A 21,933-nucleotide genomic window follows, 5' to 3' on the forward strand; every position below is an offset into this window, starting at 1 on the left:
CAACTAACTGGCAGCAGGAAGTGTGTCACTTTCAAAAATGCTAAATCACTGTCTTGTTTTCACCCGATTTACTTCAAACTTCATCAGTATAATGACAAAACATGGCAGATGTAGACATCCGAATGGATTCCTGATATTTTACATACTGTTGCCATGGCAGTGTGTCAAAGTTTAATCATCTTTTGGCTGTTTTTGAGGCTCTTAGCATGCTTGAAATTGCTTGAAACTCAACACACACATCAGAGATGTCAGTCAGTGGAAATGGGCAAAGCCTCAGAAATGGGTGTGTTGGAGGGGTGTTTATTACAACATAATCATGGTTTATGAAGACATTTCATGTGTCCCCGTAAATCAAAATAGCTTTAAAAGCATACTAAACAATGTTTTAATAAAAATGTAAAAATGCAGAATGTTTTCTGTGATGGTAGGTTTAGGGGTAGTGTGTGTGTGTGTGTGTGTGTGTGTGTGCGATATGTAGGCTTAGGGGTAGTGTAGGGGGATAGAATTTACAGTTTGTACAGTATAAAAACCATTAAGTCTATGGAATGCCCTCCGCCTGTCTTTCCCCTTCCCCCTCTCTATCACTCTCTCTCTGTGTGTGTGTGTGTGTGTGTGTGTGTGTGTGTGTGTGTGACTTTCTCTATTTATTTTTTATATTGGACCACACATATTGATTTCAAATATATTCAACATATTTTTTTCAGAGAGTGAACTAAAAAAAACTTTCTCCCACCATTTAGATTTTATTTATTTTTGTTGTTAAAATCTTGTGAACCTGGTTCAAGGCCTGTACACACCGGGACGAATATCGCGCGCGCTTATCGCCAGTGTTTTTCGTGCCGTTTTTCGGCGCGTCTTGAGTGTTCACACCCAAGCGATTTTCACTGGCGCTGCGCCGAGTGAACGTGCACATTCAGTCGATGCGCTCCCGGTACACAAGGTGGTGCTGTGGCACTTTAAGCCTCTGACACTCGCTTGTCACACAGAAGGAGAAGAGAGACAGTATTTACGTGCTTGCCAAAACCATAGACATATTATGTATATGGACAAAACCATTCACACACTTTTTGCTAACTGGCAAGCAGCATTAGCAGTTCATCTTCTTCTTTGTCTACTTACTACTTCTTCGTCGTATCAATGTGTGCTCGGCAAGACCGTTTTGTGCTTGAGCGCCACCAAGTCGTGTTTTACTGTCACTTCAGCAGCTCCAGGCACGTGAACAAAAGCGCCGATCTCATTGGTCGGACAGTTTTTTACGCGCCGCGTCAAAATAAAAAAACGAACCCGAGGCGTTTTTTTAAAAATGACGCTTTTACGCCTGGCGTTTTGCGCGTCGGTGTGAACACTCACATTGGCGCCCATTGTTTAGTCCCGAGGCGTTAAACGTCGGCGATAAACGCGTGCGAAAATCGTCCCGGTGTGAACAGGCCTTCAATGTGCAGATTGCCTCTCTCTCAGTCCTTCCCCTCCCCCCTCACTCTCAGGCTCACCCTGGGTGTGTGTGTGTTTGATTGTGTGCGCGCACGTGTGTGTGTGGTGTGTGTGTGTGTGTGGGGGGGTGTCTCTCTCACCCTGTGAGTTTGTGTGTGTGCCTTTCTCTCTCTGAATGATAATTTACCCCTTTCGTATCATAGACTATCACAAAAAACTATCACTTTAGTGTGAATAAGTAAAAAAGAACTACAAACACCTTGAATTAAATACTGGCCTTCTGGACTTACAAAATTTTGAGCAGGAAAATATAACTTTTATTTATTTTATCCTATGACATTAAAATTTATCTAGATTTAAATTACATCATGGGTGTGGCTTGTGGTGATAGTGGCACCAGCTGCTGCAGTAAATGTGACATATTCGAGCGATTTAAAAAAATGATCCTGTTTAAATGCATATTGCCTGCCGTGCACAGTTAAGCTGATGCCACCGGCGTGGCGGTGCCACCGGCTTGGGCCCGTCATCGCTGCTCGCAGCTTTAATTTAAGTTGATATTACTTTTTAAAAATCCAAGTTGGTTGTACTTAAATTAAGGCAGGAACTTTTTTTTACAGTGCTGTCTCTGGTCTACTTCATTTACATTGACCCCGCGGGCCGGGTCGGGACGATATTTCCCGGCACTATCCTCGGGCCGGGCCCTTGATCAAGCATTTGTGTTTTTTTAATCATTACTTTATTAGCCTAATTGGATGGGCAGAAAGCTATGCTATAATCAGAAATAATATATATATTTTTAGCAAAGTAAGAACTAATACTACAACTAAGAAACAAATGTGTACAAAGTTGCACAAGTCAGGATTAGTCTAAAAATGCATGTTAAACTCATAGCACATGCAGTGATGGAGCGTGCAGGACCGTTCTGAGACACCAGTCATGAGCTGCTCGCGTGAACAGTGTACATTGCTTAACCAGCCTATTTCTTTTTGTTTTGAATTGTTTCGTTTAAAAGTGGACATTTCAAGCTTTCTATACACATATTTCTCATGTCTGTGAGGCAAGTAGCTGCTGAGTTTCAGTTTATTTATGAGACACGCTCCAGTTCATGTGCAATGAAAGTGATCGCTCCTGCCTCCATGTCACGATTATTGTCTGCTATAGTCTATTTGCTTCTTATTTATTAATTCCAGGCAATTGGCTGGAAAAAATTAAGATACAATTTATACAAAACGAAATTCACTTTAAAGAAAGGTTTTCTACAAAACAAAACTTAATATTAAACAAAATATAATAACCACCAAAATCATTTCTGACCCACTCGCATTTTTGCACTTTTCATAATCAGATGAAATTTAAAAATAACATTATAATATTTAAACATAAATATGAAACACAATACATTGTTTAATGGCTACAACAAGTATAGTAGGCTAAAGTACAGATAAATGTCATGTCTGAGCGGGATTTGAGCGAACGTCGTTTTACCGGTGAGGGTTCGTGAGTGGAGCGCGCCTGCATAGAGTGGATTATTGAGCTGAGCGCGACACTTGTCCGCTTCGCTCATTACAGGCTCGTTCTCGTCAGAACACGCGTATTAAAAAATGGTATTGTAAATGGTCGGGTTTACATCGGGCTCATAATTACAGTTAATGTGTCGGGCTGGGCCGGGCTTGGGTAGGGCGGGCTTGATTATTTTTTGAGCCCGATCTAAGCTCTATTTTTCAGACGCTTTTATCCAAAGTGACTTACATTGCATTCAAGGTACACATTTTTACATTTTTGTCAGTTCTTGCTTTCCCTGGGAATGGAACCCATGACCTTGGCGTTGCTAGCACCATGCACTACTGTTTGAGCTACAGGAAAGCTATAATATAGGACCTTTAGCAAATGAAATGGTAACCAATTGAATTTCAGATTTGTTGGATTAAAATGAACTGATGTAATGAATTAAATGGTAAGTATATTTGACCATGTGCCCATCATTATCCAACTTTATTTCATGCAAAGTTGCAAAACAACCCAAGGGTCTTGTAACATCCTAATTAATGAAGCATTTTTGTTAAGTACCTTCATCGCAAGATGTTCTGTAAGTTTATTCGAACAAAACAGCAGAGCCGCTGCTAAAAAAACATGGCTTTTTAATCAACATAGTCATGAAAAATGCCCACAGGTGCTATGGATAAACTATGATCAATCAAACCTATACCTATGCTTTTGAACAACAAAAACAACAACAGAAAAAAAAGTTTAATTCTAAAAAAAATTCCTCTACCATAATGCATAGTAAAAACGTATGGTACTTTGTGGAGCCTATATTGTTAATGATAGCTACAACTGAGACAAAAATTCCTTTCTCAGGGACAAACTGTAAACTTTATTGCTTCAAATATTACTTAGAATTTTGGCAAAAATATAACACTTGGCATATATTGGATAAAATCAACATCTGTTTTTGGTGCAACATAAAACCGAGGACATGTGCATCATTAAAACGGCTATAAGATTTGTTTTAATCGGCTCATGTGACTACACTGGCTCGTGCACAGCGGAGTCTGCAGGGAATCATTTAAAAGACATTATGATTTTGTTCAAAGTCATAAAAAAAGAAATTTATACCCTGCATATGAACAGTCTGATGCTATTTTAAACCATCTGCCCATTTATTCTTTGTTAGAAATCATAAATGAGCAATTCACGCTTGGCTTCGTCTCCAGGATGCCAAGAACAAATCGGAGCCGCTACAACAGAGCTTATAGTCTCTTTAAAGCTGTGAAATAGTAACTAACAGCAGAATATAAATAGGTTTTCAAGGATTCAGAAACCGAGAGGACATCAGACCTCATTAGGTAGCCATGGCGAGTGAGTTATTTAGTGTTCCAAAACAACAGATAGTGGAGAGACTCATCGTCGCTTGATAGATCTCGTCACATTGCAGAGGAGGGTGTAATCACCACCAATGTACTTACTCGCATAACCTCACTTGCCCTCTAAGATGTGCGATCCCCCTCAAAACTGCTCGAGCTTCGAACATTAAGACATGTTCACGCACTCTCTGCTTTATTTGTGAGGGAGAAGGATTTTTATAAACAGGACAGAGCCACAGTTTTATAAATAAATAGTTCATTGATAATGAAAAGCTGACCTTTTTGAAGAAAGCTACTTAAGTCCTTTGCAATTAAGACTTAAATTAATTTGAATGCACCAGATAAGGGCAAATTAGTCTCCTGGTCACTAAACTTCATAGTTTAGCAGCATAATTAGCTCAATGTATGTGGTATTCACTCCCATGAACCTTAATTGGGAAAACTGTTGATTCAAATCAAGATGATTAAATGTGCCCTGTTGTGGGATAGCTAAGAAACAAACGCACATATGGTCACACAAACACACAACGTTCGAAATCAAGGCAATGAAATTATATTTGTTTTGATCCTTTCATTTCATTTGACACATCTTTACATGTCATCTTATGTTAACATCTTCCTTTGGTCTGAAGGAATAAGACAAAGACATGGACGGAAGTTCCAGTAAGAATACATCTCGTTTTGAAACTGGTTTGTGACTCTTGTGCCTTCGAATACACCTTTATTTTTCTATAACAATTCTAATATTGCGTATTATAGGTTAAATATCTAATGTCTAGCCGGTTCACGTTGAGAAGAGGGAGTAAGCTCCTACATTGTGATCAGAAGCAAACTGCTAAGTCCCGGTATTCAGACACGATCAGTTTGCATTATGTGTACTACAGTATATAAAAGGGAGTAGGTACATCTTTGTGAGCAGCTACAATAAAGAAAACCATTTCAAAGAGGCAAATTGTGAGGGTGGAAGCTACATTGGTGTTTATATCATAGGTACAATGGAAATGTCCCAATCGTGGAAAGAATGATACAGACATGTTCATTTAATGCTATCAAGTCTCGAGGCTTTGTTTGCCCCTGTGACCAGTCGCACCACATACATTCTGAGAATGAAATCCAAAAGGTGTAACAAGGGGTCGGGAAGCGTTCTTTGTGAAGGAGAGTCCACACGTTCCTGACCCAGGCAACACTATCGTGGTCACAAATTTGATGATAATCTAGATCTGATGTGATGTTGTTCAGTTTCTGGTAGACTAGTTATTGAATCCTTCTTGGGCGGTCCTGAATCTGAACTGGGTCTCATCTGGGGAAGGGAGGCGGGAAAAAATGCACCTACAGACATTTGGTGGGGTAGTGCCATTCTTGGCGGGATAGTTCCTCTAATAACAGCAGGGCCTGGGAGGATCTGAGGGGGACCGATGGAAGTGGAAGAGACTCTGGTGGACTGGGTAGGGCTTGGGCCAACTGGCTGCACCATGTCATGGGGTAAGGATGGCTGGGAGGCAGATAGGGCACGGGCATCCTGGCTTAAAGCGCTCCTGGGAACCAGTGGTCGATGTGTGGGACTCGGGACGTGTTGCTGTACAAGTGATAACTGGGAGCCTGAGGGTGCACCCGGGGGGCTGGAACCATACTGGAATGTTCGACCGGTAGTTGCCAGAGGGCTATGGACAGGTGTGCCTGCAAGGGCAGAGGCAAGGGCTAAGGTGGAGTACTGGGAGCCTGGGGGCGTCTGGCTCTGGACCACCTGGAAGCGTCGCACCATGCGGGGTGACTGGACAGCCCCAGAACCCACAAGAGTGTTGCCCATCTGGGGACAGAAGCTCATGGCAACAGCCTGCTGGAGGCTAGCAATGGCTGAACTTGTAGAGGGTTGACTAGAAGGTCCAAACATGCTCCCATGAGTTGAAGGAGTCATGGACATGGCCCTGGGCCTCTGCATGTCTCCTTGTTTAACTAGTTTAACCATTTCCCGATCGTACTTCACAATCTCCTGGATCATCTCGTTCTCACGGTTGTTGAAGACACCAGTGTTAAGATCGTGCTGTACTTTGTGCATCAGGATGGAGTTCTTCTTGCCTGAAAGGTACAGATTATGGTCAGTTATAGCTTTGTCTACACAGATACGTTTGTAACTAGCAAACAATACAGCTGTTATGGATGTCTAATGATGGTATCAACTACCTAAATGTTTTATTCATTCATTATTACAGTGAACCCATTAGACTCTACTCCATTACACTCTATGCCTTTAGTAATCATCATACACACAGTAACATAGGCTTAATCTGAAACGGCATGCTACATTTATTCTTTGTTTTCCAGATGTAGTGATTATATGATGCTTAAGAGTAATTGAAATAGACTTGCACAATGGGGAAAAGGGAAGAAAAGTGGCCCTCCAGGAGGAGGATTGGACACCCCTGAACTAGTCGATTGTTGACTTGCAGGATAATGCGGTGTCAAGGTAAAAATTGTAAAGTCTAAGTTTTAAGAACATGTCTCAAGATCACTATAAGAGCTTTCGCACCGAGTAGTTCTTGGAACTTATTTATAGGAACTAACCACCAGGGTGCTTCCCCTAGGGCCATTTTCCCAGTTGCATCCTCTAGTTTTGTCTTTTGTTTTGACTGTGTTGACAACGTGTTTAGATGGATATTTGCACTTTACTTAGTGGATTCCTGTTGCTTTTTCAAACTGATGGGTTATCCAGTAGCCTGTGAACAGCAAGCCCCAGAGCCCAGCTGAGATTTCCAGAGAGAGGGAAGCTTTAATGTCTGGCAATGGTGTAGTTGTGCTGAGTCACTGCACCGCTAACACTAACTCGCGACATGGCGCGTGCCTATCACCTGCACCCTGCTGCTAGCAAGACAATTTGCAGCTAAAATGACAGCCTTTGGAAAGCTCCTGCTGGCAGGGCCCAACATCACCTTCAATTTCTCTCACCTCCGTCTCCAGTAGCACATACAAATAACACTTGGATCTATCACTCGTGGTTTAAGCATGCAATTTCACCAAGCTGTCTTCCAAATCCACAGCTACTCACGATGTGCAGCATAGATTTATGGCATTCATCATGTACACTTTGTTTTAGATGTCTCTTTGAAAAGAGCTGTTCAGTTTGTGGTCTAAAACTCAAAGTAGAATTAGTATCTTTAGCATTATTAGTGTTTCTATGTTGTGGGAAATTTGCATAATTCGCAATGAAACATAATGCAATGATATGTCAACCACAAACCTTATTTCACTCATAAATCAAAAAACACTTCGGAAATTACAGAGGGAGCCCATGGTGAATTAGCCTTCCGGTTAGGCCTACAAATTGGTGTCATGACTGAATCTCTCTTTTCCCATAGTAAATAAACAACTGAGTCATTTTTGACGTTCATAAATTTAACAGCCAGCATTGTGAAATTGTGGTGGCGGATGTTCTTCTGCAAAGTGTCTGTGGTCTGAACTGATCATTTATGGAATCTGGCTGCCATGGCAACAGCAGCGAGTGGGGTGGTTGCATGGCCCGTGTGTAAACAACTGAGGTGGTCATGTGACAGGGAGTGACATCAGGAGCACGCTAACCTTGGGAGATAAGGGAAGAGGATGCTGAGAAGGGTGAGGAGGGCAGGTGGCCTGCCTCTCTTGGCAAATTACGTGTTTATGTGCTGAGGACACAAGCCAAGGGTGGCAAAATAATCGTGTTGAAGACAAACAAATTTTGGAGCTGACAAGAATCTACCCACAGATGTGACCAATGGGTGTCCAAACAAATGGAATTTCTGGGCTGTGGTCCAGTAATGCCTCTAACACAGGTAAACACACCTTCACAAATAATGTACTGTAGTATTACCATGGTTCTTTATTATATTGTATTTATGCAACCAATTTTACTTTCTAGGCAACTTACCTATTCGATCAAGACGGTCGATGGCTACTGTCTCGAATGCTCTCCTCATCATGGGGTACTCTTCCAGTACTTCATTGAAGTTGTCCACGGAGAGCGAGTACAGTCGGCAGTAGGTGTCCGCCCGCACGCTGGCAGTTCGTCTTCCACGGGTCAACAGGCAGATCTCTGAGAATGAACAGGACATATCATGGTTGTGGTTCCTGAATCTTCTGTATCTTAGTCGTTCTTAATTGGTTTTAGATGAGTCTTTTAGTACTTGTCAAACTGGGAGACCAGCTAAGGGAGCCCATCTACCTGTAGCACGTCCTGATTTTGCCGAGTTAGACGCGTTCCCGGGTCAACATATTTTGTTGATCCTGGAATAACATTCCTGTCTGAAAATTGTAGTCCTAACCATAACTTCCCCTAAACCTAACCCTACCAAATCAGAGGGAAATGATACGGGAATAACATTGATATAGAAGCACCTAACCCTGGTTGTAAGCCTAAACTTGACATAAACTCTAAATTTGTCCCTCAAATCTAATTGGTTGATTGGAAGTTGCTCCAGGATCAACAAAGATGATGATCTTGATGATCAAGATGATGATGATCAACATGTTGCAATTGGTGAAATCAGGTTCTGCGCTGGCTGTACCTGATGTAAGAAAAGCCTCTGCTTAAACCAGCCTAAAGCTGGTCTTAGTTGGTTTTAGACTAGGTTTTTAGTACTTGTCAAGCTGGCAGATTCACTAAGGAACCACCAAAAGCTGTCTGTGCCTAAGTTGGTTTGCTCACCTTCTCTGGTTTCCTAGCCATGTCGGCTTTAGAGTGGTTTCTGTCACTGGTCAGCTGGGTGACAAGCTGAACACCAACTTCGCCATGCTAGTAGACCAAGTTCAGATAAGACTGGTTTAGTTGGTGTTTAGCTGGTCGGTCAGATGCTCTCTTAGTCTGACTAGTGGACAAGAGATCCTCTAAAACCATCAAAAGAGACTGTCTGGCTGGGAGACCACCTTGACCATGTTAGGCTGGTTTAAATGGGTTTTGCCTTACACCAGTGTTCGAAACAGGTGGTCTAAATATCCACAGAACATAGACTTCAACATAATAGTCTTGTTAATTAAGTTTTTCAATCTCTTTTCTCTTCATTCTTGAAAGAACACATTGAAATTTCACCACAACTGGAGTTGAAACCTGAAAAGGTAACTGTAGAGGACCTGGCGGTTTGCTTTGTCTCCTAACTACACCTCTTCTCTCTGAGAGGAAGGTCAAACTCAGCATTATACAGCGGTAAGATCCTGTCACTGACTGAAGGGGCTCTCTCTACACACAGACAGTCAAAAGGATGCTGGGATATAGCCAGTTGAAAATGTGGCCACAGTTCAAAGTGAATGTTGGCACAGCTCACTCTAATTGAAGTTGCTGTGCCACTCATCCCTGTAGAGTGGATAAAACTCCAATAGAGGATTCAAGTGGTAGTTGCCAGTCATAAAAAAAAAAATCAATAAAGCTTTAATTCGGGGTAACATCTGATTCTTAATAAGGGCCTTTGAGATAGAGACTTAACCTTCTGTTTAATTTATTAAAAAACTGTTGTTCAATTGATAATATTGAATATTTAGTTACATTTATTTCAGAACTATAACCTTAACTTTTACAACAGCATTAAAGGAACACTCCTCTATTTTTTGAAAATGGAGTTAAACAGTTGAGTTTTACCATTTTCAAATCCATTCAGCCGATCTCTGGGTCTGCCGGTAGCACTTTCGGCATAGCTTAGCATAGATAATTGAATCTGATTAGACCGTTAGCATCTCGCTCAAAAAGGACCAAAGAGTTTCAATATTTTTCCTATTTAAAACTTGACTTTTCTGTAGTTACATCGTGTACTAAGGAAAATGGAAAAGTTGCGATTTTCTAGACCGATATGGCTAGCAACTATACTCTCATTCCTGCGTAATAATCAAGGAACTTTGCTGCCGTACCATGGGTACAGCAGGCGCAATGATATTACGGGCAGGCAACGCCTGAAAATAGGCTAACTTCCATCAACATAACCAACGTGACAACCTGCTTGCACAGGGAACAGCACGGGGACTATTTTCAGGCACTGCGTAATATCATGATGCTAACGGTCTAATCAGATTCAATGATCTATGCTAAGCTATGCTAAAAGTGCTACCGCCAGACCCAGAGATTGCTGAATGGAATCGAAAACGGTAAAACTCAACTCGAGGGGAAAAGTTGCTTTTACAAAACTTTTTTTTTTTCACATATACAGACAGGACTAGTCATGGCCAAATGGTTGGAGATGCTAACGGGGCAGTCGTGACCTAATGGTTAGAGAGTCGGACTTGTAACCCAAAGGTTGCGGGTTCGAATCTCAGGTCCGGTAGGAATTTTCGGTGGGGGGAGTGAATAACTAGCGCTCTCTTCCACCCTCTGGGTGTGTGTTCACGGTGTGTGCACACTTGGATGGGTTAAATGCAGAGCACAAATTCGAAGTATGGGTCACCATACTTGGCCACACTTCACTTCACTTCACTACAAAGATCAATTTCTCAATGAGTTTTGTATTTTTTCAGTAAAAAAAATTAATAAATGTACTTGAAACTAAATTGCATAACATAATGTGGTTTTGAAAAATATATACTTTATTTTTCTTATCTTTGTTTCTTGTATTTGCAATTGCTTTTTTAAGTATCATCGGTTTAATAATCTTAACAAAATATATTTATGTCTCTCATTAAATTGATATTTTTAAGGATGTTGATATTTTTACTGGGAAAAAATTTCCCATAGTGCCCTGGCTGTTTCTAGTGCAGCTCATTTGGTCTTTGAAGTTTTTTGGCCACGTCCCTTCTTGACAAGCCTTTGTAAATTTGGCACATGCAGCCTCTTGTTAAATACTGCATGTAATATTCTTTCAAATTCTAGAGCTGATTTGGCCAATAACTGTACTTCTTTTACAGCCAGATTTGATGATTAAATATTTTTGATGAATAATTTTCCGAGTAACAAGGGCAGCTGAGAATGATGGACACTAATAAGTAGGAAAAAAGGACAGATACTACTGAACCAGAACTTACGCACTGCAAATTCTTGAACTGCAATACTGACCTGTCTCATCTTCTTTTACCACAAATGTCAAATTGTACCATTCAATTTAGCTCTCATATAAAGTTATTACATAAAGAACATGCAATATCACAAATCTCCGTAATGTTTTTCATGGAAAATTTATAGAGATTAACTCAAAAGTTCTTGCTATTGAAGGTATTCACAAAATAACTTTGAATCGAGCATGTATATGCAGACGTTCAGATTTGAGATAATTAAAGCTCAGCTCAGAAGATTAATGATAAATCTCATTACTATAAGCTGCTAAAAAGTATACCAATTACACATGTTTAATGTATCCATGTGTCACTCTTGAATGTAGCCAAATGCAATTTTAAAAGCCTTATAGTTGCTTAAATAGAATACAGAATGTAGAATATACAATGGTTTATATGCTATTAACTAAATCAAATGTCCACGCTATTTTCATGGTAACCTAACAAGCCATGAACAACTGTTTTACAGTTGTTCTTCCATTGGTAATGTAGTGTTATTGCCAAAAAAATTGTAATGTTATATTTATTCAATATGGTCCATACAATGGACGTCAATGGGGTCCAAATGTTGTTTTTGGACCCCATTGACTTTCATTGCATGGACAAAAACATTATTCAAAATATCCTTATCTTAACATATATTGTATATTTTAAGTCTTAACATGTGAAAAATGCATTTAAATACTGGACAGATAAAAATTTGGTTTAGACATTTCAGAAACAATTACACACACCTCAAGTAACACATTGAATTGAACGTGAAATTTGGAACTAGAAAAACGGAAATAGTATTTTCTATTGAAATATACTTTTTCATACTATTCAAATATAATCTTTGTTTTATTTTACAGCTTTGAATAATCTCATTTCTTTAACGGAGTGGGATTTTTATTATGTGAATCATGCAAGCAGAAATGCTGTGATCAGTATAGAGAACCATGACAAATCAGTCTGGCATCATGAATAAGCCCCTCTCATTCATGCTTTGTAAAAGGTACACTGTAATTGTTTTTGGCCAGGGAATCTCTGAAGTTGACGTTACAAATCGCTCTGCCATTTCTGTTCTGCTCCACTAATTTGGTGTTATTAATTAACCACATTTGTTCTTTTTCTGCAGCCCTTCTTCAGTGCCCCTGGCTCCTGGTATATTCACAGCCTCAGTGAACCCTGCTCCTTGCCCCTCCCAGACCTTGCCCTAAAGACTCTGGGGGGAAAAACACTGCTTTTTTCTGGATCACCAACGCAAGCCCCTCGAAGAAGGCAGCATCTTAAATGGGACAAAGCTTGCTGGAGGGAGAAACTAAGGAGTCGTGTTCAAATGTCAGTGGTGTTTATCACTGTATGGCAGTGCAAGTGAGCTGTTAGGGCCTCAGATGGAGCAATGATCAGGTGCAATAATGTACGACACTAAACATTTTTAGCATGCTTTTATTTTTTCACTTGCAAATTCTTTTTTTTAAATTCTTTGACTATTGAACCAATGAGTGTTTTTAGCATTTTTTTTTTGTGCATAATTTTGAACTTTCATATTAATACACGTTAATAGTAGTGCTGTAAAACACTTTTCGTTTTTTTGTGTTTACAAAATATATATATGTGTGTGTGTGCTGTGTATAATTAATAGTGCTGTCAAGTCGATTAATCAGGATTAATCACATCCCAAATAAAAGTCTGTGTTTGCATATTATGCATGTGTGTGTACTGTGTATGATTATGTTTATATTAGGTGCTGGGCAATCGATGGCCAGGTCATGTTTGTAAATGAGAAGTGGTTCTCAAACAGTTTACCTGGATAAATAAAGGTTAAAAAAAAAAAAAAAAAATCGATTAATCATGATTAATCGCATCCAAAATAAAAGTTTGTGTTTACATATTATATGTGTGTGTACTGTATATTTATTATGTATATATGAATACACACACATGCATATATATATTTAAGAAAAATGTTTTTATATTTAAGATACATTATATAAATATATATTAGTGCTGTCAAACGATTAAAATATTTAATCGCGATTAATCGCATTAATGTCATAGTTAACTCACAATTAATCACAATTAATCGCACATTTTTATTTATTCTAAATGTCCCTTGATTTCTTTTTGTCCCATTATTTTTTCTTATTTTAATGATCTTATCAACATAGAAAAGTGGATCGGCTTGCTTTGTTCAAATGTTTGTTTTATTGAAAACAACATTGGCATACTTTAGTGTTCGATTTCACACCAACATTCTCACTTGGAGCAAATAATCTCACACAATGTAACACTGCCCATCAATAAAAGGGTGAAACAAATACTTTGTTGCACAAACAGCCCCTTCAACAGCCCTTTCTAAGGGATCAAAACAGGGTGATACAAAATAAAATTACAAAGTGCACATGCAAGGTAAACTAGGACTCCGCCTATAGTGCAGTTAAACCAGGGGTCGCCAACTAGTGGACTCCGGTCCGAATCCGGACCGCGAAGCCTTTTGACGTAATGAAACAGTTAACGTTGCAATGCTCAGTTACTACGTTCAGACCCAGACGCGCGGTCAAGCATGCAGTGAAGAAGAGACTGATGGTGCGTTCACACCGGACGCGAATGACGCGACATGCACGCCGCTTAATCCGCGCCGCAGAATGTCTATTTGCGTCTTTGCATTGACTTAAATCACTCGCGCAAAACGCTTCATTCGCGTCTGGTGTGAAAGCACCATCAGAGCAGAAAGCAGCGCTCAAGACAAGCACTTTTAGTTGAAGACCCCTGAGTTAAACCATGGCATAATACGTTTCTCATTTCGGCGTCTCACGCTTGCCATCCACGTCTACTCTTTTAATGGCCCAAACTGCGGGCAGCCGCAGCGTGCCTGATGTTTTGTTTCCGGTCTAGCTACATCCGGAGTGGTGTTGTAGTTTTTCTAACGTTACTAGTTGTTGCAACAGCATGTGAAAAAACTACAAAGTTTGTTAGACCAAAAAGAACGTTAATCTCGCGATAAAAAAATTGACGCCGTTAAAATAGGTTTGCGTTAACGTCGTTAATAACGCGTTTAACTGACAGCACTAATATATATATATACAGTATATACATGCAAATTTTTCATAAATACATGGAGTGTGTATTTATATAGACATTGTAATTATACACAGTACACACGCATATATTATGTAAATAAAAACTTTTATTTTGGATGCGATTAATTGCGATTAATCGATTGCCCAGCATTAGTATGTAAATACACACACACACATGCATGTATATATTTAAGGGAAATGTTATATATAATATAAATATATATACAGTAAATACATGCAAATATTTTGTAAATATATACATGCATGTGTGTGTATTCAAATATACATAATTATACACAGTACACATACATATATTATGCAAATATAAACTTTTATTTTGGATGCGATTAATCACGATTAATCGTTTGGCAGCCCTAAATAGCTAAAAACAATTTAGCCTTGGCTCGAAGTAATTTGCAATTTATTACAGTATGATTGAGTTTGATATAATTATTTTAATATAATACAGTGAGGAAAATAAGTATTTGATCACCCTGCTATTTTGTAAGTTCTCCCACTTAGAAATCATGGAGGGGTCTGAAATTGTCATCGTAGGTGCATGTCCACTGTGAGAGACATAATTTTTAAAAAAATCCAGAAATCACAATGTATGATTTTTTAACTATTTATTTGTATGATACAGCTGCAAATAAGTATTTGAACACCTGTCTATCAGCTAGAATTCTGACCCTCAAAGACCTGTTAGTCTGCCTTTAAAATGTCCACCTCCACTCCATTTATTATCCTAAATTAGATGCACCTGTTTGAGGTCGTTAGCTGCATAAAGACACCTGTCCACCCCATACAATCAGTATGAATCCAACTACTAACATAGCCAAGACCAAAGAGCTGTCCAAAGACACTAGAGACAAAATTGTACACCTCCACAAGGCTGGAAAGGGCTACGGGGAAATTGCCAAGCAGCTTGGTGAAAAAAGGTCCACTGTTGGAGCAATCATTAGAAAAGGGAAGAAGCTAAACATGACTGTCAATCTCCCTCGGACTGGGGCTCCATGCAAGATCTCACCTCGTGGGGTCTCAATGATCCTAAGAAAGGTGAGAAATCAGCCCATAACTACACGGGAGGAGCTGGTCAATGACCTGAAAAGAGCTGGGACTACCGTTTCCAAGGTTACTGTTGGTAATACACTAAGACGTCATGGTTTGAAATCATGCATGGCACGGAAGGTTCCCCTGCTTAAACCAGCACATGTCCAGGCCCGTCTTAAGTTTGCCAATGACCATTTGGATGATCCAGAGGAGTCATGGGAGAAAGTCATGTGGTCAGATGAGACCAAAATAGAACTTTTTGGTCATAATTCCACTAACCGTGTTTGGAGGAAGAAGAATGATGAGTACCATCCCAAGAACACCATCCCTACTGTGAAGCATGGGGGTGGTAGCATCATGCTTTAGGGGTGTTTTTCTGCACATGGGACAGGGCGACTGCACTGTATTAAGGAGAGGATGACCAGGGCCATGTATTGCGAGATTTTGGGGAACAACCTCCTTCCCTCAGTTAGAGCATTGAAGATGGGTCGAGGCTGGGTCTTCCAGCATGACAATGACCCGAAGCACACAGCCAGGATAACCAAGGAGTTGCTCTGTAAGAAGCATATCACGGTTCTGGCGTGGCCTAGCCAGTCTCCAGACCTAAACCCAATAGAGAATCTTTGGAGGGAGCTCAAACTCTGTGTTTCTCAGCGACAGGCCAAAAACCTGACTGATCTAGAGAAGATCTGTGTGGAGGAGTGGGCCAAAATCCCTCCTGCAGTGTGTGCAAACCTGGTGAAAAACTACAGGAAACCTTTGACCTCTGTAATTGCAAACAAAGGCTACTGTACCAAATATTAACATTGATTTTCTCAGGTGTTCAAATACTTATTTGCAGCTGTATCATACAAATAAATAGTTAAAAAATCATACATTGTGATTTCTGGATTTTTTATTTTTAGATTATGTTTCTCACAGTGGACATGCACCTAAGATGACAATTTCAGACCCCTCCATTATTTCTAAGTGGGAGAACTTGCAAAATAGCAGGGTGTTCAAATACTTATTTTCCTCACTGTAAGTGATTTAATTGACTTAATTTATTTAATTAGGGAATGTAAAAGTGCAGTAAATTAATTATAATATTCAAGTATAGTAGTAAAACTTAAAATTATGAGTGATTTGATTGACTTAATTTCTATTATGGATAGTTTTTGGAGTGTAAAAGTATATTAATTATAATATATTAATTATGTAAGTGTAATAGTAAAAAGTTATTTTCAAATATGATCCTTGTGGGGAAATTTTATATTCCTACGTTTTGTTTTTTTCTTTCTTGATAACGTTAGTTGTACTGCATTTGGAAACTAAAATGTACATTTTCCTATAGGGACTTTAATCTTGAAATTGTAATATTTTAGTATGCGCTAACAGGGTGCCACAACATGACAATTTGGAAATGTAACCTTACAACAGTTTAGCCTTGGAAAAGCATTTCCCTCTAAGTACTATATTGAGTATAATCTTCATACTGATACATACGTTTCCGATTTAATAAGATGGTCTTTATGTGTGTTCCTTACCCCCAAAATAAGAGCCATCAGAGAGCTTCATGCCGAGAGTCCCTTTGGTCAGGATGCTGACTACGCCATGCTGAATGAAGTACATCTTCTTGCCGATAGTTCCCTCTCGGACGATGTAATCTCCAGGCTGGAAGACCTCGAAGCGGAGCTTGGTTAACATTGCTGTCACAAAGTTGGGATCTGCATTGGCGAAGAGCGGCATGGACGCCACCAGCTTCCGGCAGTTGAAGTTGACGATTTCCTGGAGGTGCGGAAGTCAATGTGAGTTTAAAGACAAGTTATCAATTGAGTACAGTTTTCTGTTGGTAAATGGTACCTCTCGTAATGGCTCGTTCAGTTCTTCCAAAATGCTTTCCTCATCGAACATCTTGCCCTGGTATCTGTGCTCATAGTAGTCGTGGATTTTCTGCCGGAAGTCGGCCGGAAGTTTGTGGAAAGACATGTACTGCTCAACTTGCTTGTACTGATAAGACATAGAAAATGGACACAGGTAAGAATGTTAGCTGACATCTCAGGACACACGTCTGACCCAAAATTCCCAACCACCAACATTTGGGTTGCCCATCTTAATCCCACATGACCTCTTTTGTGGAGATATGCTGATAGGGATCACTATATTCAGATGAAAGTTAGTAAGTAAACTTCCAGGCTTGCTTTCCTGTATAGGCGCTTCTGCTATTTTAGGAAACGTAAAGGAAGTTATTTATGGTGGCTGTGATAGACTAAAGAGCATATGATAATGTGATGTTCTCAAAGCAGGAAGAGTATGATGAAACGGATGATAAACTCTATTTATAGCGCAGCATATGTAGTTAACCATCTCTCTACAGCATCATCTGTGCTGTGATGGCTTTCTGGTTTATGTTACAGGAATATGAAGTACATTCATTGTGTTAAATGCTTTCGTCGATATATATGGTGTGTAGAAATTAGATTATATTGAACAGCGAATGATACTTTAATGAATGTTTCAAAAGCATATCACTCATTCTTATAACAGACTTAGCCATTCGTTTTTAAATAACTTCATTTTTACTTTGAAACTAATACGTGATGATCACATTTTCCATATCATTTGATTAAAAAAAATTTAATTTAATATAGAGTAAAATCTATCTGAAACTTAAGAAAAACATTTTAAAGAAACATTAGCTTGGTTCGTTTTACGTTTCATAGCTGTGTCCCTATTTTTTTTTGTCAACATCGTCAGTTATTTATGAAAACGCTCAATGTCCATCTTGATCTTGAAGGTCCTTTTCCCATATTTTACCTGCTACAAATTCAACAAAGTCAGTTAAGTTCTTTTATATTATTATATTTTTAACAGTTATTTTATTCCACTTTTTTATTATATGGGTTGTTCTATAATCTATAATTTACATGTAAATCTATAATTTACATGTCATGTCCATTGATGATATTCATATTTTTTTCTAACAATTTTAACAATCATATTTTATCGAATAAGAGAATACATACCATAATATTTTATGCCCTCTTAAAAATACAGTTTTTGGAATGTGCGCTTTTTGAAGTGAATGGGTCTTGAGTTCAAAATAATAAATAAAAAATTTTAGTGTCAATATTATCTATATTCAATTTATTTACAAAAAAAGTCAATTTTTTTCTAATTTCCTTAGGAAAAAAAAGAGATGTAATTTTCTTTCTTTCAAAAATGTCTGCAAAAATTGATTTATTTATCTGCATTGAATATTTGAGTCACTTGAAGTGTAGCGAAGTGTTGAGTCACAATGTGTTGCTAAAATTAAATTCTGAAGAAATGTGTCTATAATACGGTCTGATTATCCTAGTACTCAAGAATCAGTGATATAGCATGGTGGCTATATTTCACAGGTTTTTCAATGAATACATTCACAGTATTTCAACGAAATGTCCAATTTTGAAAATGCCACCTATGTTGAATGTCAAAGTGCAGAGGTTAGAGAGTGTGTTAATAACACCAGCTCATGACATGACTGCAGCATCTTTCTCACACACACACACACACACACACACACACACACACACACACACACACACACACACACATCCTGATGGCAATCCCCATCAATGACAAGCTTGATTTACTGTCTCCATTTAATAATCCACTGCATTTGATAGAGATGAATGTCCACCTATATGATACTGGACAATACTAAGAGTATTTAGTGTAGATTAAGTATATTTTGCAAAGGTATCATAGATTGGCGGACGGATGGATAGACAGACTGACTTAGGTTAACCCTCTGGTGCTCTTCGGTCATTTCTGACCGGAAAATTTTCTGTTTTGAAATTTTAAAAATCACTGCTTCATCGGAATGATATGAAACTTGGTGACTTTTCTAGCATTAGGTATGTAAACTCACAAAAAAATTGGGGTCATGATTCAAGCATGCTAATTGGTTGTAAAAAAGAGTAAGGTTCATTGTCTTCAGTCATAAATGACCGACCATAGGAAATGAATGGGAAATCAGCAAACTCACAAAAATTCTCAGAATATTTGTGTGTACAATCTACAAATCGGCCACAATGCTGAAAAAAAGTCAACAGCAGTAAAGGAGCAGTAAAGTCAACCCACTCTAAAACATCAAGAGTGTGATATTGACACATCCACTCTCACACACGCACACTTATACACACACACACACACACCTATGAAAAAAGTGACTTTTCTAGCATTAGGAATGTAAACACACCAAAAACATTTAGGGCATGATTCGAGCATGCTAAGTGGTCGTAAAAAAATACTCCCACTTGTGCTCTTCGCGCAAAAATGACACGATAGGAAATAAATGGTAAATCTGCAAAATCACAAATTCAAAGAAAAAAATTCTATATTTCTAACAACAACAAAAAAAAATCTAAAACTTCTAAATAGTCTTTGAGATTTTTTAAATATATATTCAAATCCATCAAAAAAAATAATCATTAAATGTGTTCAAAAGAGAACTAGGGAATTCTCAAGCCTCTCTATAGAGACCTCTAGTGATTACATCCATGGTTGCATGATTTCTTAAATAATTCCAAAAGAGGGCGCTAATCTTCCTTCAAAAAAATATATTTGGAAGGCCTAGTCTTTAGCCTGGCGTGGCCATACTCAATTCTAGTCAGAATTTGAGTCTGGTACCGCTCCGTTGAGCTTTGATTATGGGGCGTGTTTCAACCGAGCCAGGAAAGACCTCAATTGGATAGACCCACAACCAATCAGAGCAACGGAGCGACGCGTAACTTTAGTTGTCAAATGTCAACAGAACTCAACTGCAATGTTACCAAGTCCGTGTTTTTCTCCATGTCCGCGGGTTGAAGCGACCCCAATTATGTGATTATATAAACCCAGGAATGCGAATTTTAGCAGGCAACCTTGCCAAAATAACATATTTTGCCAACCAAACGTTTTGAGTAGCAATTGTGCGCGACATTGCAAAAACACTTGGAAACCCTGTCTGCACGCACGCATGATTAAGTAACGTTACAAGAAAAACATGAGTGTAAACGATCTTTGGCAGTAATAAAATAATTTAAGGATACACAGAGTACTTACCAACACGATCATCGTTTCTGAGAGAAATAGTGAAGGTGAATGCATATACGAACAAGTTCTCCGTTTAGGATAAGAGCAAATTCAACCCAAGAGCCTTCGATGACGTGGATGATTACGTTACTGTTGATCATCTGTCCATCATCGTCTAAAGCCCGCCCTGACAATTTCATTGGTCCAAACAGTTTCTGTTCGGGCATAATTCCTCCTCTATGGAGCGAGTCCAGACCGAATTGCCCGAGCAAAACATTTTGTGGGCGGGGCTAAATTCGGCTGGCATCCAGGCTACCTAGTCTTTATTTTAACCTGAAATACTGCAATAATAAAAAATAAAAAAATGTTTTGTATAGTTTTTTTCAATGGCAAAAATAGACCATAATTATTGCATAAATATTAAAATAATGCCATCAAATCATCTCAAAATACAAAATTAAAATGAAAAAATATTATTGAAGAAAAATAAATTGCATTGGTTTTACTGGGGTGGAGGAAGTTTAATTTTTAGGTGTCCGGTCACTTATGACCTGGAAGACAACCAATGCAACCCCTTAACTAAGAGCACCAGAGGGTTAAGGTGGTGAAGATGAAGCTAAGGTCACTTATTACCAAGGAGGGAGGCTATTTACAGTATAGGTGTGTGCTAAATTTAAACCTTCAGTCACAATATTTCTGAAGCCGTGTTAAATGTGAGACAGTCTTCTGTGGCCTCTCGCACCTCATATTCCAACATAACTCAACTATATTGGGTCATGTGCACACCAGGATAATGACGTGGGGGAAGGGTGATGCTCCTTAGTGACCTCCGAGCTGGATGGACGGTGTTGGTTGGAAAAGGCATGTGGATAATGACTGTTGGTATGTGCGCGGTGACATATGCTCGGCTTGACAAGCCTTGGGTCGATTCTTGAGCTACTAACAGGGGTGCAGTCTGTTGCACTTGTTGGTGACAGGTGCTGTATGTTGTGCAGGCCATTGTGCTATTGTATGGAGGGATTTGCAGGAATCAAAAGATTTGTAAAATCTTTTAAATGTTTTTTGGTCCCCATTGACTTTCACTGTATGGACGAAAACAGTAAAACAGTTCTTCATAATGTGTGTGTGTTTGTGCGTGCGTGAAGTCAAACAGATTTGGAACAACATGAGGTTGAGTAAATTATTAGAATATACATTTTTGAGGGAACTATCCCTTTATTAAACATAACATGTCCCGCACCTTGCATGCTAAATACCATAGGAATGCCCTCGCAAACACCATCATCTAATCAAAGAACCCAGAAATCAGGAACCCACCCCGAAATGGTGCCGACAAACATGGTTATTAAATGCTTGTAGCTTTGCCAGACCAAAGAAATGAGGGATTGAGAAGAAGCGAAGACATGTAGCAACAAAAGAAAGCTTATACTTCCAGTCAGAAGCAGATATATGCTATATACCACAGACATGGCATGTGTGTGTTAGCATGCACA

The 21,933-nt window shown here is 39.0% G+C and overlaps 1 protein-coding gene across 1 annotated transcript in view; it reads right to left on the reverse strand.

Annotated features, from left to right (window-relative positions):
- Positions 1–2,590: 2,590 nt before the first annotated feature.
- Positions 2,591–21,933, reverse strand: part of hcn2b (hyperpolarization activated cyclic nucleotide-gated potassium channel 2b) — a 51,289-nt gene continuing 31,946 nt past the window's right edge. The window contains exons 5-8 of the mRNA XM_079806989.1: positions 17,246–17,392; positions 16,930–17,170; positions 8,194–8,358; positions 2,591–6,371 (exon numbers count right to left, since the gene is read on the reverse strand). Of these exons, the coding sequence (XP_079663115.1) occupies positions 5,491–6,371; positions 8,194–8,358; positions 16,930–17,170; positions 17,246–17,392 (1,434 nt within the window). The 3' untranslated portion in view covers positions 2,591–5,490. The remainder of the gene's footprint in view (positions 6,372–8,193; positions 8,359–16,929; positions 17,171–17,245; positions 17,393–21,933) is intronic.

Source organism: Gobio gobio (assembly GCF_949357685.1).
Source record: "Gobio gobio genome assembly, chromosome: 24".
Lineage (NCBI taxonomy): Eukaryota > Metazoa > Chordata > Actinopteri > Cypriniformes > Gobionidae > Gobio > Gobio gobio.